At 39.2% G+C, this 15,940-nt stretch overlaps 3 protein-coding genes across 6 annotated transcripts; all 3 read right to left on the bottom strand.

Moving 5' to 3' along the window:
* On the bottom strand, positions 1,521 to 5,711 carry LOC8072232. 2 transcript variants are annotated; one of them, XM_021454214.1, is made up of 4 exons: positions 4,900 to 5,711; positions 3,476 to 4,366; positions 3,019 to 3,168; positions 1,521 to 2,005 (listed from the first exon to the last, which is right to left on the bottom strand). In XM_021454214.1, the coding sequence occupies exons 1-4, from the start codon at positions 4,930 to 4,932 to the stop codon at positions 1,619 to 1,621; spliced, it is 1,461 nt and encodes a 486-aa protein (XP_021309889.1). In that variant the 5' UTR covers positions 4,933 to 5,711; the 3' UTR covers positions 1,521 to 1,618. The 2 variants fall into 2 exon arrangements, with proteins under 2 accessions (XP_021309889.1, XP_002463305.2); XM_002463260.2 differs by having other exon boundaries at positions 3,476 to 4,308; positions 4,900 to 5,710.
* On the bottom strand, positions 5,981 to 9,971 carry LOC110432937. 2 transcript variants are annotated; one of them, XM_021454212.1, is made up of 5 exons: positions 9,542 to 9,971; positions 9,122 to 9,363; positions 7,683 to 8,576; positions 7,206 to 7,355; positions 5,981 to 6,462 (listed from the first exon to the last, which is right to left on the bottom strand). In XM_021454212.1, exons 2-5 carry the CDS (start codon positions 9,146 to 9,148, stop codon positions 6,076 to 6,078), a joined length of 1,458 nt encoding a protein of 485 aa, XP_021309887.1. In that variant the 5' UTR covers positions 9,149 to 9,363; positions 9,542 to 9,971; the 3' UTR covers positions 5,981 to 6,075. The 2 variants fall into 2 exon arrangements, with proteins under 2 accessions (XP_021309887.1, XP_021309888.1); XM_021454213.1 differs by having other exon boundaries at positions 9,240 to 9,363; positions 9,542 to 9,969.
* LOC8072233 (nudC domain-containing protein 2) lies at positions 10,960 to 14,137 on the bottom strand. 2 transcript variants are annotated; one of them, XM_021452440.1, is made up of 5 exons: positions 13,735 to 14,137; positions 13,525 to 13,643; positions 13,344 to 13,392; positions 12,381 to 12,523; positions 10,960 to 11,307 (listed from the first exon to the last, which is right to left on the bottom strand). In XM_021452440.1, exons 1-5 carry the CDS (start codon positions 13,781 to 13,783, stop codon positions 11,221 to 11,223), a joined length of 447 nt encoding a protein of 148 aa, XP_021308115.1. In that variant the 5' UTR covers positions 13,784 to 14,137; the 3' UTR covers positions 10,960 to 11,220. The 2 variants fall into 2 exon arrangements, with proteins under 2 accessions (XP_021308115.1, XP_002463306.1); XM_002463261.2 differs by having other exon boundaries at positions 13,492 to 13,643; positions 13,735 to 14,135.

Here is a 15,940-nt window from a genome sequence, read left to right on the forward strand (position 1 = left end):
CGATTGTGAGCTCTATATCTTTTACCATCCCATTTTCAACCACTTCATTAACAAGATGACCGATTTCACTCGAGTAACTGTTGGCAACGACTAGTGAAATACAAAGTCTGGTGATGACTGTCTTTCTTTCTGCAGGAAGGAGACAACATGCTTCTAACTGCTTCTGTCAGAGATGACATTGCTTTATCAATGTGATCATCCAGTGTGGGATCGGCATATGGTTCATGAAGGAAGTCCATCGTATCTATGTTGAGTTGTCCGAACAACCATGGAAGGTGTCTCCATCGTGTGGATAGGACACTTGCCCTCACTGATGTTGTTAAGTCGACATTTTCTAAGACTGAGAGGAAAACATCGTCATTTAGCTTGCTTATCATGTCTTCTCCAACTTGCTGCAAGATCACAAGCAGTTAATTTTTTAATGCAAAAATTTCCATGTAAATTCGTAAAAATAAAAATTTCCATGTAAATTCGTAAAAATTTCCCTGTGGTACCCTGCAGGCCGCGGGCGAGCTCCCCTGTTGCTTTCCGATGTTGTTTCTCCGCCGCCGACGGCAAGGTCGCCGTGGAGCTCATCTTGCCGGCACACCTGATGATCCTAGTTGCAGGCGCATGCTCGACCCCACAGATGAAACGAATCTGGGCTCAGTGGGGTTTCACGTGATTTCCAGCGTTATGGAAACAACGCGGACTCATTTCATCCCTCTATCTCCTCTTATTTTCATGCAAAAAAAACTTACTTTTGCTGATGTGACATCACATTTAATGTGCATTAAACATTCTATGAAACCCTATTGAGATTGGCCTAAGATGATAACCTTTTCATTTGAGATCATACAATCCTAAAAATCTATGTGTAATTCATTTTTTTGAATTATTCAAACTAATTCGAATGGAGAAGTGACCAAAAACCAAAGATGTAGATCCTATACTTGATTGTCTCAAATTCAAATTCTTATCTTATGAAATTCAATTTTTTTGAATTGTTCAAATTAGCTCAAATGGATAAATTAAAAAAATAAAGTTATAGATCTTGATGATATAGATCATATTTTTTTTAAAAAAGGTATCAGTTTCATATTTTTCTAACTTGAAAAAAAATATTTATGAAATTTAGCAATTTGCTTATTATTTTATTATTTGAAGAAAATACATATACACTCAAAACCACATTTGAAATCAGCTAAGGACCAAAATTATCCGATTTTAATAATTGCAGGGTTGCCCGTGTTCGAATTTAGAGCTTAATGTCGGGAGCTAAATTACACGGTTTGAGGATTAAAGTGGATTTTTTTTAAAAAAAAATATATACAATCACTTAAAAAAATAGTGTACCAATATATAGCATTTAAGCGGGATGTAAACGAGCAAAACAACTATTTAAGCGAACAATGCTTATCATACAACTCACAATGCCTAGATTAATATTAATTAACCACTTTTTTTTTAACTAGGGGTTGAACCCCATTTCCACTACCAAGATAACGGAAGTACAAATCACTTATATCTTTTTTGAAATAGATTATGCTGGCAGCTTGATTTTATAAGAAAACCATAGATGATAGCGATGAGCAATACATATAGTCAATCATGAACAACCTTCAGTATCTTTTTCATTTCACGCAAACACACATTCGCTGACAACCTTGCAGTCACTGAAAATTATCTGAGCACCGGAGGAGAACCAGTCTCTGAGCTTATTCACTACCAGCTCTTGTTCATCTTCATTTTCTAGAAATTTATGTTTTACTAACGCTGTACTGGTTGATTCGCATTCCTTACAGCACTTGTCTTTCAAAACAACCGACTGTAAGTTAGGAGCCCGGTCCATCACTGCTCCTATAAACAATAGATGTTCTTCTGATGCATTGAAACCAATGATTTCAAGTTCTTTCAGTGGCAAATGCTTCGGGTATGGAAACTCTGGCACTTCCCATGACGCATTACTTCTTTTAGCACACAACTTAGTTACTTTCTCGTCCTGCTCACATCGATGGTCATACACCTGCATATACATGTAACATGTTTTATGAAGTGAAAATGATTAAATGAACTAAGTTCTTTTCAATCGTCACAAATATTTATTTGCAGGGAACTCAGAGTACCGAGTGACACAGCACGCGCATATGCATGAAAACATGTGGCATTGCATGACGGCAGCTAGGAATCATGTTCATTTCTCCCATATATATGGTGAACTACCAATAATTCTTGCATTGCATCATCTCTCATACGGTGATATCATTATTGAAATTTTTAGAAAGTGCCTACTGATTAGTATTTCCAATCCAATTTACCTGTTATACAACATATAACATGGGAATGGTCCCCTTTACACATACTTTGGCCATTGCTTATTTCAAATTATAACAAAAATAATACATTTGATGAGGAATCAATTTTTATACCATTATTGTGAGATGAATCCAAATTTATGACATGTACCAGCCAAAGTTTAAAAAGTTTTGAATTGGCATTCCAAGAATCTTACTTGGACCTGAACAAGTAGCAAATACAGTAAATTTGTAGTTGGTCAAGCTTAATCAGTAGGCCGATGACAATATTTTGGAGAGCCATAAGTAGGCCTTGTCTCACGATTTGTTGTATGTTTTGGCACATATGACAATACTAGAGTCTAGAGGTACAAAAGTAACAGCCACCTATACACGACAAGGGAATAGAGCATGATTACTGTTTAAGAGGCCACAAACATTATGTCTCATTGTCAACCCAGTAAATTTTGGTGGTGGTTTATATCAATTAAGAACTTAACAACTTCACCTCCAATAGATCACCTTAAATGAAGAGAAAGATTGATGATGCTAACCATTTTCAACAAAATGTAAGTATCATTGCACCATATCCATTAATTCTATTAGGCGCACTCTTCCGCCACATGAACCACTCAGCAATATTTGTAAATGACAAAGGCATAAAGGTCACTGGATACTTTTTTCTTGATAAAAAAGGTTTTGCTAAATTTGGTTATTAAAGAAATAAGCAAAACTGCAAAAGTACCTCAACTTCAAGTATCTCGAGGGATGGCGCAACTTCAAGAAGATTTGTTGTCCACAAAAGCCCAAATCCAACAAAGATATCATATATGCACAATTTCCTCAAATTGCTAAATGCTGAGGAAAGTTGATGTTTTTCAGGTAGTAGCCAAATCTGGAGTTGAGAAAGAAAGAATACACAGAAAAACGTTCAGTTAGTGAGTGAAAACATGGAAAAAAAATGTTATGTGAGTATTTGCTCCCTAAATGAATGATAACAGTATCAATCAGTTCTATATGATCATTCAATGTAATTAAGAAACATGTATGAACAAAGTCTTCCAAACAGTAAGACACACAAAACATAATTTCATTGTTCTGCTTCAAAGTTAATACACACTGTTTATCTCAAAAGTTAATACTATGCCTAGGCATAAGCCCAGAGCTGATAACAAATGTTGAGACAGTAGTGATTGTATTACCTTTTGCCCGAGGAAATCCAATGATAAAGTATTTATACATGCCGCGCCACATAGAAACTCACTTAACTTAAATTGTTCTTGATGAGGTGGCATGGCTGAAAAGACTTCCAATTCCTTGAGGCATGGGATGTGTCCCCAAGTCAAGGGCACACATTTAGTTAGCCAAAATCCAAATATGACTTTCTCTAGCATTGGAAGGCAATGCAACTCAACTTGTGAAAAATGACAGTGGACAAGTTCTAGAATGTTGAGTTTTGAGTTTGGTGCGTCTATCTTGAATGTTGATTGGAAGCCAGTATCACACCGGCTGAGATAAAGATAACGCAGTTCCGTGCATACATTTGCAATGAGATTATGTAGATCTGATTCCAGAAAGGTCGCATTAAAAAGGAGGAGCCTTGTGAGGCAACAAGATATATTTGGATAGTTACAAAAGAAACTAATCACACCATTAGCATGTTTTACCAATTCATCATCACTGACAGCACCCATGTTCTCAATCCCGCTTGTGAGCTCTATATCTTTTACCATCCCATTTTCAACCACTTCATTAACAAGATGACCGATTTCACTCGAGTAACTGTTGGCAACGATTAGTGAAATACAAAGTCTGGTGATGACTGTCTTTCTGCAGGAAGGAGACAACATGCTTCTAACTGCTTCTGTCAGAGATGACATTGCTTTATCAATGTGATCATCCAGTGTGGGATCGGCATATGGTTCATGAAGGAAGTCCATCATATCTATGTTGAGTTGTCCGAGCAACCATGGAAGGTGTCTCCATCGTGTGGATAGGACACTTGCCCTCACTGATGTTGTTAAGTCGACATTTTCTAAGATTGAGAGCAAAACATCATCATTTAGATTGCTTATCATGTCTTCTTCAACTTGCTACAAGATCACAAGCAGTTCATGTTTGAATGCAAAAATTTCTATGTAAATTCATACCAATAAAAATCTAAATATCTAAATATATTAAAGCAATAACATATAATACATGAGTGAACAAATCCCTATAATCTACATATCCACTCGTCTCTTCTGATTATAGTCTATATCAAGTCCTTTTAGCATCCCTAGTTGTAGGCCAAGTAGTGTAAACACACTGGAACTAAACCAGTTCTGTGGACCAAATGCTAAATTATTCTCTCTTCTAAACCTGATGTATAGAAAAAAAAACAAGAAAACAATATATTAATCTTACACAATTTTCAGCCCTATTTTAAATCCTGTGTAAAGGGCTTCTTCCTCTGATTCAAAATGTATGTATATTTGAAAAATTGACAATGTTAAAAAAAACTATGTGTTTTTCTTCGGTACATAGAATTTATTTAAATTAAATTTTCATATAATATCACACGAGGAAGAACAATGTAACCTTAAGAAAGTAACTAGCAACAGAGATGTTTCAAGATAGAACTTACATGGGTATGTCCGGGTCCGGCCTCGTGTGCCATCAGGAATACGACACAAGCTTGCAAGTCTTTGAAGCTCAGATGAAATAAATCGGAATTTAGACCAGCCTTCAATCCAATTGTAAGGCTTCGATTGAAGGTGCGAAACAATTCTGTACTCTCGTGTCTATATTTGTATATGGGTGTGCAGATTCCTCCAAATTCAATTGGATTGGAGGGGGACTTCAATCTGATTATGAACCTTTGAAACTGGAGATGGATTAATTGTGTACTTGTGTTTATTTATACAGGCGTGAGTGTCTCCAAATACAGGTCGGACCAGCCCTTAAATCTGATCCGAATATGTTTTCCGAATTATCGGAGTCGTCGATTGGTGCATTTAGAAAAAAAAAAAAACAGAGGAAGACAAATGAACTGCACTCCGACCTTAAGTCCGTCGACCATTGCAGGGTGGAAATTCTTCTCTTCGGACAGAAAAAGGTTTGCACCGTGGGGCGGGGGCGCCGAGCTCACGGCCCCGGCGATGCATGAGGCGGAGGCAGGGGTTGGTTGGCGGCGGCTTGTGGGTGTGGTGTCGGTGGAGGGGAGCGTGGCGGCAGTAAGCTAGAGATGTTTTGGGAGCTCCGGAGCTGGTGGCGGCGCACGTTGGTCGCTGACTTTTTTTTCTTTTTGTGAGGAACGGAGCGGAGGATGATGGAGATCGGCACATGGCAGTAGGCTAGCCCGGCCCACTAAAAAGGTGAAGGCCAGCTGCCGTGTTGGGCTGGGCCAGGCGTTGAGGCCGCGAGATAGGCTAAGCCGGCGCAAGGCGTTCTCCTATCCTACGGCTCGGCATAAGAAGGGAAAAGGGAATTATCAAAAAAAAAAAAAAAAGAAGGGAAAAGGGATGCTGCCATGCAGGCGACAGAGAGCTCCAGCGCTCGATTTTTTTATTTTTTATAGAAAAAAAAACTACTCCTTCCATCCATAAAAAAACTCATGAGGTTCTTGGTTTTCAAGAAGTATAAACATTTAAATTTTATGATAGTTATATAAAAATAGTAATATTCATGATATGAAATAAATAGTATTAGGATAATTGAGGAATATATTTTTTATAATTAACTTTATAGAAGACATAAAAGTCAATATTAGTCATTAAAATTTTAGTCAAACTTAAACTAGTTTGACTGTATCTTTTTCATTTCAGACAAACACACATTCGTTGACAACCTTACGGTCACTGAAAATTATCTGAGCACGGGAGAAGAACCGGTTTCTGAGCTTATTGACTACCAGCTCCTGTTCATCTTCACCCTCTGGAAATTTACGTTTTACTGACGCTGTACTGGTTGCTTCGCATTCCTTACAACACTTGTCTTTCAAAACAACCGACTGTAAGTTAGAAGCCCGCTCCATCACTGCTCCTATAAACACTATATGTTCTTCTGATGCATTGAAACCAATGATTTCAAGCTCTTTCAGTGGCGAATGCTTTGGGTATGCAAACTCTGACACTTGCCATGGCCCATTAGTTCTTTCAGCACACTTCTCAGTTACTTTCTCGTCCTCCTCGCATCGATGGTCATACACCTGCGTATACATGCAACATGTTCTATGAAGTGAAAATGATTAAATGAAGTAATTTGTTCTTTTCAATAGTCGCAAATGTTTATTTGCAAGGAGCATAGCACGTGCATATATGTATATCTTTGTGTTAACTTTCGTCATGAAGATGTTGCATGATGACAGCTAGGAATCATGCTAATTTCTCTCATATATATGATGACGCCACCAACAATTCTTGCCCTGCATCTTCACTCTCATGACTCATGAGGTGATATTTTCGAGAATCTGAGAAAGTGGTGACTGATTGTATGTCCAATCTGATTTACCTACTATATAACATACAACATGGAAACGGTCCCCTTTACACATACTTTTGTCATTGCTTATTTCAAAATTAACAAAAATAATACATTTGGTGATGACAAGGGAATAAAACATGATTATTGTTTAACAGGACAAGCCACTATGTCCCATTGTCAACTCAGTAAATTTTGGTGGTGGTTTATCAATTAAAAAGAATTTGACAAGTTCACCTCCAATAGATCACCCTAAATGAAGAAAAAGATTGATGATGCTAACCATTTTGCAACTATATGTAAGTATCATTGTACCAAATCCATTAATTCTATTAGGCACAATCTTCCACTACATGAATCACTCAGCAATACTAAAAAATGACAAAGGCCTAAGGGTCCTTTGATATTTTTTCTTATTAAAAAAGGGTTTGCTGAATTGATTTAAAGAAACAAGCAAAACTGCAAAAGTACCTCAACTTCAAGTATCTCGAGGGATGGCGCAGCTTCAAGAAGAGCTGTTGTCCACAAAAGGCCAAATCCAACAAAGACATCATATATACACAATTTCCTCAAATTGCTAAATACTGAGGAAAGTTGATGTTTTTCAGGTAGTAGCCAAATCTGGAGAGTTGAGAAAGAAAGAAAACAGGGGGAAATGTTCAGTTAGTGAATGAAAACAAGAAAAAAAGTTCAGTGAGTATTTGAGCAAATATGCTCCCTAAATAGAATGATCACAAATCAATCAGTTCTACATGTTCATTCAATGTAATTAAAACAAACCTACATCAAGAAAGTCTGCCAAACAGTAAGATAGTCAAAACATGTCATTGTTGTGCTCTAAAGTTAATACACACTGTTTAGCTCAAAAGTTAATACTTTGCCTAGGCGTAAGGCCAGAGTTGATGACAATTTCAGAGATAGTAGTGACTGAATATACGAATGTATTACCTTTTGCCCGAGGAAATCCAATGATAAAGTATTTATACATGTCGTACCACGTAGAAAGTCACTTAACTTGAATGGTTCCTGAGGAGGGGGCATGGCTGAAAAGATTTCCACTTCCTTGAGGCATGGGATGTATTCCCAAGTCAAGGGCACACATCTAGTTAGCCAAAAGCCAAAAATGACTTTCTCTACCATTGGAAGGCAATGTAACTCAACTTGCGCAAAATGACAGTGGACAAGTTCTAGAATGTTGAGTTTTGAGTTTGGTGCATCTATCTTGAATGTTGATTGGAAGCCAGTATCACACTGGCTGAGATAAAGATAACGAAGTTCCGTGCATACATTTGCAATGAGATTATGTAGATCTGATTCCACAAAGGTTGCATTAAAAAGGAGAAGTCTTGTGAGGCAACAAGATATAATTGGATAGTTACTAAAGAAACTATTCACACCATTTGCATGTTTTTCCATTTCTTCATCACTGACAGTGCCCGGGATCCTCTCAACCCCACTTGTGAGCTCTATATCTTTTACCATTCCATTTTCAACCACTTCATTAACAAGATGACCAATTTCACTCGAGTAACTGTTGGTTATCACTAGTGAAACACAAAGTCTGGTGACCACTGTCTTTCTACGGGAAGGAGACAACATGCTTCTAATTGCTTCTGCAAGAGATGACATTGCTTTATCAATGTGATCATCCACTGTGGGATCGGCATATGGTTCATGAAGGAAGTCCATCATATCTATGGTGAGTTGTCCAAGCAACCATGGAAGGTGTCTCCATCGTGTTGATAGGGCACCTGCCCTCACTGACATTGTCAGGTCGACATTTTCTAAGATTAAGAGCAAAACATCATCATTTAACTTGCTTATCATGTCTTCCCCAACTTGCTGCAAGATCACAAAACAGTTAATATTTTATTGCAAAATTTCCATGTATGTTCATACCAATAAAAATATAAATAGATATATTAAAGGAATAACATATAATCCATGGGTGAACAAGTCCCTATACTACTCATCTCTATTCGTCTCTTCTTCTGATTATAGTCTATACATCTAACAAGTCCTTTTGGCTCATCCCTAGCTAGCCAAGTGGTGTAAAGACACTGGAACTAAACCAGTTCTGTCGACCAACTGCTAAATTAGTCTCTCTTCTAAACCTTACTAGAAAAAACCAATAAAATAAATAATATACTAATCTTACACAATTTTCAGCATTATTTTAAATTCTGTGTAAAAGGCTTTTTCGTCTGATTTGTAATGTAGTTACTGAGCAGCTACTTTGAAAAATTGACAATGTTAAAACACACTATGTTTGTGTTTTTCTTCGCTATATCTAATAAACCAGGTTGAATGGCCATGTTTAGCCATCACATAATAATAATACTATAAAAGAATCAGAACAGAGCTGGGAAAGATGGCAGAAGACTTACCTGAACGTGTACATTATTTAACTCCATGATGTACGACAAACAAGCGGGAAACAGGGGCAAGCTCTAATGTAATGTAATTATCCCAAAGAATTCAATGCTCGAGTTTATATTCATCAACCTGCTAAAGCTGCTCTGAAGGCTGAAGCAACAGTCCTTTATATTCTCCCAAAAACTCGACAATGAGTTTATTTATGAAGAAGGCAGGAGCCGCTCCCCTCCTAACCGGGGAGAGGTTATCTAGTCTGAAAAATATTCGAATTAGAATCATATACACTGTAACAAAAACAAAGCACTGTAACAAATACAATTCCGAGTCAGCGATAGACTTACTTTATTAAGTAAATAATAATAATAAAAAACAGAGAGGGAGAGGCAGAGCAGATAAACAATTTTCCTTCAAACAAGCAAACGATCACATACCTACCAAGCATAGATGAAATCGATACACATCCCAATGAATATCCCAGACCAGCCGACCACTGGACAGTGGACCATGCGAAGAGCGGCGGAAGTCTTCTTCCGCAATAGGCTCGGAGAGGCCAGCATGTGCTACCGTCGTAATGGTGGAGAGCGAGCAGCGTCAACGGCAGCCGGTCTTCCGACCACCGGGTGGCTCACATTAAATTAAAACCCGTTGCCGAGCGTAGAGACGAGAGGAACTCTCCTCGGGTCGCATACACTCCTATTGGCAGCGAGGGAGGATGAGATCGCTGGGGTAGCCGCCTCCTGTTGGCAGCGAGGGCGGTGAGCTCGGCGGGTTTGCAGCTCAAGCTGCCGGCGACCAAGATCTGGCTGGCTGGCGGCTATGGAGGCGGAGGGGGCGATCTATTGTAAATGGAACCGGAGCGGAGGATGATGCCATGATGGAGATCGGCAGTAGGCTAGCCCGGCCCACCAAAAGGTAGAGGCGAGCAGCCGCGTTGGGCTGGGCTGGGCCAGGCCGTTGAGGCCGCGAGATCCGTAGCCGGCTCACGGCGGTAGAAGGGACGCAGGCGACATAGAGCTCCAGGCTCCAGCGCTCGACTATTTTATTATTTTATATATAGGCAAAAAAAAACTGCTTCCTCCGTGTCCATGAAATTCTCACTTTTAAGAAGCAAACAATTTAATTTTTTTCTAATAGTAATTTAAAAAATACTAATATTCATGATCCAAAATAAGTATATTAGATCATTAAATACAATTTTATAATTTATGTTTATTAAAGACATAAATGTCAATACTATTCATTACAAATCTGTTCAAATTTAAACTAGTTTTACTAGCACAAATCCATAGCTACATCCTCTTGTGAAGCTGCTTTTCTAGCGGAGCTAAAGCTATTTTAAAAAACATTTAGCAAATACAGTCTCTGTGATAGTTTTGTTATATTTTGTGCTGAGTTTCTGAAGAGGAACGAAGAGAAGCTACAGATTTTAGCACCTCTCTTCGGTAGTCAAAACGGCTCTGGAGGAGCTAGGCTTTTTTTGCCAAAGCCGTTTTCTGGATCACCTTGTGGCAGGTCTTCAGCCGAGCAGCTACAGAAGTCTTTCTGGTAGAGTGGTAGACGAGCAATGAATGATGATTAGAATTCACAATTCAGCATGCAGAGGTTGCCATTAACTCTCCCCAAGTATTGATATTCTCCATCCGTCGTAGAACGAGTATTGCTCTTATTTTCCGAGAAGTCAAACATTTATATTTTTTTTAAAACAAAAAATATTTTTAATTTTGATCAAACATATATAAAAAAATATTAACACTTATAGTGCATAATTAGTATAATTAGATGAATTGTTGAATATATATTTAAAATAAACTTATTTGGAGATATGAACGTTTAAAACGAGCACCGAATGTGATCACAACTATAACTAGAATTTAGCACGCAAAGGTTGCCAAAAAGGTTTACAGTCAGCTAATGACCTTGCACACAAAATGGTCACACATCACAAATATTTCCATGATTCCTCTTAATGAATAGGCAGAGCTCCTGCCAACTCTGTCAAAAAAACAATTATTTCCATGATAGACACCAACGATTTACAGATAGAATAAACACACTGCTGCATCTATCAAGACGCTGGGGATATATCAGTAACATAGGCAGGTAGGGAGCTTCACTCGGAGTGTATTCCTCCCATGAAGGTTCTTGGGTCAGGGCAGGTTCCACTGAACTGAGCCTGTGAAAAGTCGAACCCTGGGTTCTACAAATGGTAGATAACGGAATTAGAAAAGGTGCATGCGAAATGAAACTCAAAAGGCGTATGATAAGACTGTTGCATGTCATAAGGGCCATACGCTATACAAGTTTACAAGTTATTATCCAGAATAGTACGTATTATTCAGTGTTCAGGTTTAGAGATGGGTCTTCAAAAAAAGTGGGCACTGTTATTAATAGCTTCAACCACACCTCGTGTAAACATGGCAGTGTTTTGCCTTGTTTGCTCTTATTACCACCAAATTACTACATAATAGAGCCAGGGTATTCTCTTTATTATTCTGATGTTTGACAATATGGAGTTAGGCTACCACACCCACAGTAAACTTCTCTTATTGGCAGCAGATATTTTCTATGATTGCAGAATTTGGCAAGATCAGTGCTAGGAAATAACTACCAGCAGCCTGAGCATATTATCATAAAAACAATTCACTAGAATAATACCGACAACTGCACTTAAGGAATGGAGGAATGAAGTGTAGCATACACAATATCAGAGACGAAACATGCCCCTGCAAGTCCTAAAATTCTGGACTCAACTGAGTATTCTCCAGCTCTAGCTTATTACATGACACCAATCATTTTCAATTCAAAGTTACCACACCCAAGTGACTCATGCAACCTACATAGTTTTAGGCCCTTTATCAGTAACAATCATGAGATTAGTCCAGATCGCAGGAAACTGGTCAGATCCAAATTCAAACTGGCTAGATATCGTTATTAGCTTGTTTATCGTACTCTGATTCAACCATCTTAGCTACATTCTCTAGTTACATTGCAAGCTCCTTTAACAGCATGCAGGGTGAAACTAATCTTGCCAAACAATACTTTTTGATCGGATCTGTAATTTGACTTGAGACATTAGAATGCAAACCATGTTATCGGTGATTCAAAAATACCTGCCCTGCTTCATATTGTATTCACATACAGATGATCTGAGTTAGAAAACTGAAAACAACTCAAAAATCTAAGAAAAGAAAGTGAAGCGTGAAAGCATGAGATGGGAATGCACGGCAATGAAACTTGTACAGGGGAGGGAGGGAGGGAGGGAGATCAAACCTCTTCTTGAAACCTTTGGAGCATAAGCCGCTTTTGCTCTTGATCTGCAGCATATGGATCCAAAATTCCTTGCCCTTGTATTGGAGATGACCATGTTTTCCCCTTCTCCCTTTTTTGCAGTGTGATATGCATCTCACCATCCTCTGTATTGTCATCACGATTGCCCACGTTAAAAATGATAGTGAAATAAGATGTATATGGCTCAGATGTCGTTACAGACATGTTCTAATATCCATAGTACTAAATTTCATGTGAGTGGCAGATGCTAGCATGCCCTTATGCATAATCTCATGTTACTGGCTGTTCAAAAAAATCATCACAGCAAAGAAGCATCCTAATTGTTGTTTCTAGCAAAGCACGTTGTCAAATTCACTTGTTCTGTAGATTGGCAGAAAACATGTGTTTTCCTACAGCCCTAAGTTGACTGCACAATTCAGTGCTACTTAACTACTTTTGCTACTAACTCAGATTATATATATAAAAAAAAAAGCTAACAATAGCCAAGACTTGATGCTAGCGAGTTTCCAGTTTCTACCATAAACTATACAGACTGATAAGACCATTGGCATGAAACTGATACTGCATTTCCCAGCATAAGTAATAAGACTATAAAAGGTCAAAGATGTGCGCTCACAAAAGGGTACCAAATCAGTAGCAGCTGTACAATTTAGTCATTAACAATTTCTGCTATCTACAACTAACCCTGGCAAAAACTAAAGCCACCCAATAATATCCAACGATTATCAGTATAGCCGCTAAGTAGTTTTTTATTTGTAACAGCGAAGCTTTCATCAACTATTTAATTATTAATTGGTAAAAGCACCATGCCAATTTGACAATTATCGAATAACAATTTCAAGAACACGGTTCATGGAGATGTCAGAAATACTACAGAAATCAATATCTACAGTTCAGGCTCAAAAAAAATGATGAAGTGTTCAAGGGCGATGAGTTCAGCCACACCTATTGTCCAGAACGACGAGTCGGTCTTCACAGGGTGCGTCAGGTCATGCTGCAAAATCACCCAAAAAAAAAAATTCAATACACGTCTGGAAATCTAGGGAATTGAGTGGAACTGAATCGCAAGCGAGCCTTCAGAAGGATCACAGACGTTGAGGTATGGCGGGTTGCCGCGGATGCCGACCTCAACGTGACTGGCCTGGATGGTGCAGTGAAATAGCTTGGTGGTGGACACGCCCTTGGGGAGCTCGATGTACATGTTCACCTCCTCCAGCGTCTGGTCCCACTCGAACACCTTCTGCCCTGCTCATTGAGGGGATGGGGATCGAACCCTAGGTCAGAGGGGTGGGGTGCCGCGGGGAAGGCGGGCTGTGGAGGATACGAAGGAGACAACCGTTGTGCACGAAGGTGTGGCGCTTCTCGGGGGCCAGGTTCTCCGCCATGGATGGCAACCGGGTGGGAGTCCTCCAGACGCTTCTAGAAGATTCTGGACTCTGGCTCGCGTGACTCTGCTTTGGTAGTAATAATGGCCCTCTAAGAGGGAGAGCGGAACTGAGGCCTGAGGGAGCGAGGACGGTTGCGGCGACGGGCTACAAGGATGGTGCGAAGAAGCCGACCACGACCACGACGCTTGGTCCGCGCTCCAGGAGATGCAGAACAAGAAGGGTGCCTCCGCCCCCGCCGCCGCAGCGCCGATCGCCTCCTGCCGTCCTGCGGTCGTGGCCCTGTCGCTCGCCGTGGGGAGCCGCCGGGCCGCAATCAGTGACTTTACCAGAGCAAAATCACCTTTAGCAACGCAATCTCCTCTATGCAGCCAAAGGTTAAAATAAAAATCACCTTGTAGCAGTGCAATCTCCTCTATACATGCAAAAATTCAAAGTAGCAAAAGAAAGCCGCGCACCCGCAAGAGTCCGAACCATTCACGCGCACATGCACACCTACCAGAGCAAAATCATTTTGTAGCAGCGCAATCTCCTCTATGCAGCCAAAAGTTCAAAGTAAAAATCACCTTGTAGCAGCGCAATCTTCTCCATACATGCAAAAATTCAAAGTAGCAAAAGGAGCCGCGCACCCGCAAGAGTCCGAACCATTCACGCGCACATGCACACCCATTGGCCCCGCCCGACGAGGCGAGCGAGCGCGCGTGGTTCTTTCTTTTCCTCTCTCTAATTGCTCCAACAAGATGGAGATAACTCAAACTTTTTAAGTTGGTCTCACTCCACTTGAAGTAGCAAGGTGGGAATAAAGTCCCCCACCTTTCCATATATACATACATGTATGAGTGAGCCTTTGAAATTTATTTGGAATTGTTTAGCCCATGGCCCAAAACATCTAACAACCAACAAAGTAATTGCTAAAAACAACACAAATAACTTTATATACATTTTAGTTCACATAATACAGAACACAACAACATAAAAATATCAGAACACAAAGAAATATAGAGGCAAAGTCATCAGGTTTGCAGAGTTTTAATTTCCAAGCACAAATACATGGCAGCTGCACTTGTACAATATAAGACCGCGAAAGACTATAGTTAAACCACTTCACTTGACAACTAGGCCCAAAAGCTATAGTTAGCCACACAAGTCTATAGTGAGCCCTGTCCAAAATACTATCCAATCAGCATGTACACACTAGAATCTGTTAGTTAGCTCTATGATGTCTGGCCTTCAGGCCTTGTTTACTTGGGAATTTTTTTGCAAAATTGTTACAGGAACTTTTTTATTTGTATGTGACAAATATTGTTCAATCATAAATTAATTAGGCTCAAAAAATTCGTCTCATAAATTTCGACCAAACTATACAATTAGTTTTTTATTTTTATCTATATTTAATATTCCATGCATGTGTCTGAAGATTCGATGTGACTGAAAATCTTGAAAAATTTTAGGTTCTACGTGGAAATAAACAAGGCCTCAGAACACCTCGAGACTGAAGTTACGACCCTCAAGAGTTCGTTTTTGAACTCAGTAATCCTCGAGGGCAACAATTTTATATTCTTCCAAACAACCAACGTCGGAGTCGACTTAACCTTGTCGTTTTCCAAAGAACCAACTATGGGGTAGGATGATGGCAGGCAAATCTAACTTCGCTCTCTTTTCAGCCTGCGTGTTGAGTAATCGTGGAGGCTTTAAAGTCTGGTTGGCATTCTGGGTGCGGATGGTTGTTCTCAACGCTGTTTATCTCGGATCCCTGGGTGATCTCATCATTACTAATTTTTTCTAATGAGAAATAAGTCAAAACAAAAATCAATGATATTTATACAAAATTGTTGAATTGGACGAACGGTCAGACAAGATGTCTAAAAGTAAAAAATATCATGTATTTTGAGACGGAGGAAGTATATATATAGTTTCATGGGATGTTAAAAGCTGTTATCGTTGTATTTGTTCATGGCTTCGATAATAAAATTCGGATATTCCATGGTGGAAAAAAAAGGGAAGAACTATTCGGTAATAACCTTTAGAGAGCAACTTGTTCCTTTTTTTTTGACTGAAAACCTTAAACCACTTGATATTATTCTAAAAACTACATATTCAGATAGATTCCATGAACCACATCTCTTGCACTAAGGACGCCATCCAAATAACAAGATA

This window comes from Sorghum bicolor, chromosome 2, assembly GCF_000003195.3.
Source record: "Sorghum bicolor cultivar BTx623 chromosome 2, Sorghum_bicolor_NCBIv3, whole genome shotgun sequence".
Classification (NCBI taxonomy): Eukaryota; Viridiplantae; Streptophyta; class Magnoliopsida; order Poales; family Poaceae; genus Sorghum; species Sorghum bicolor.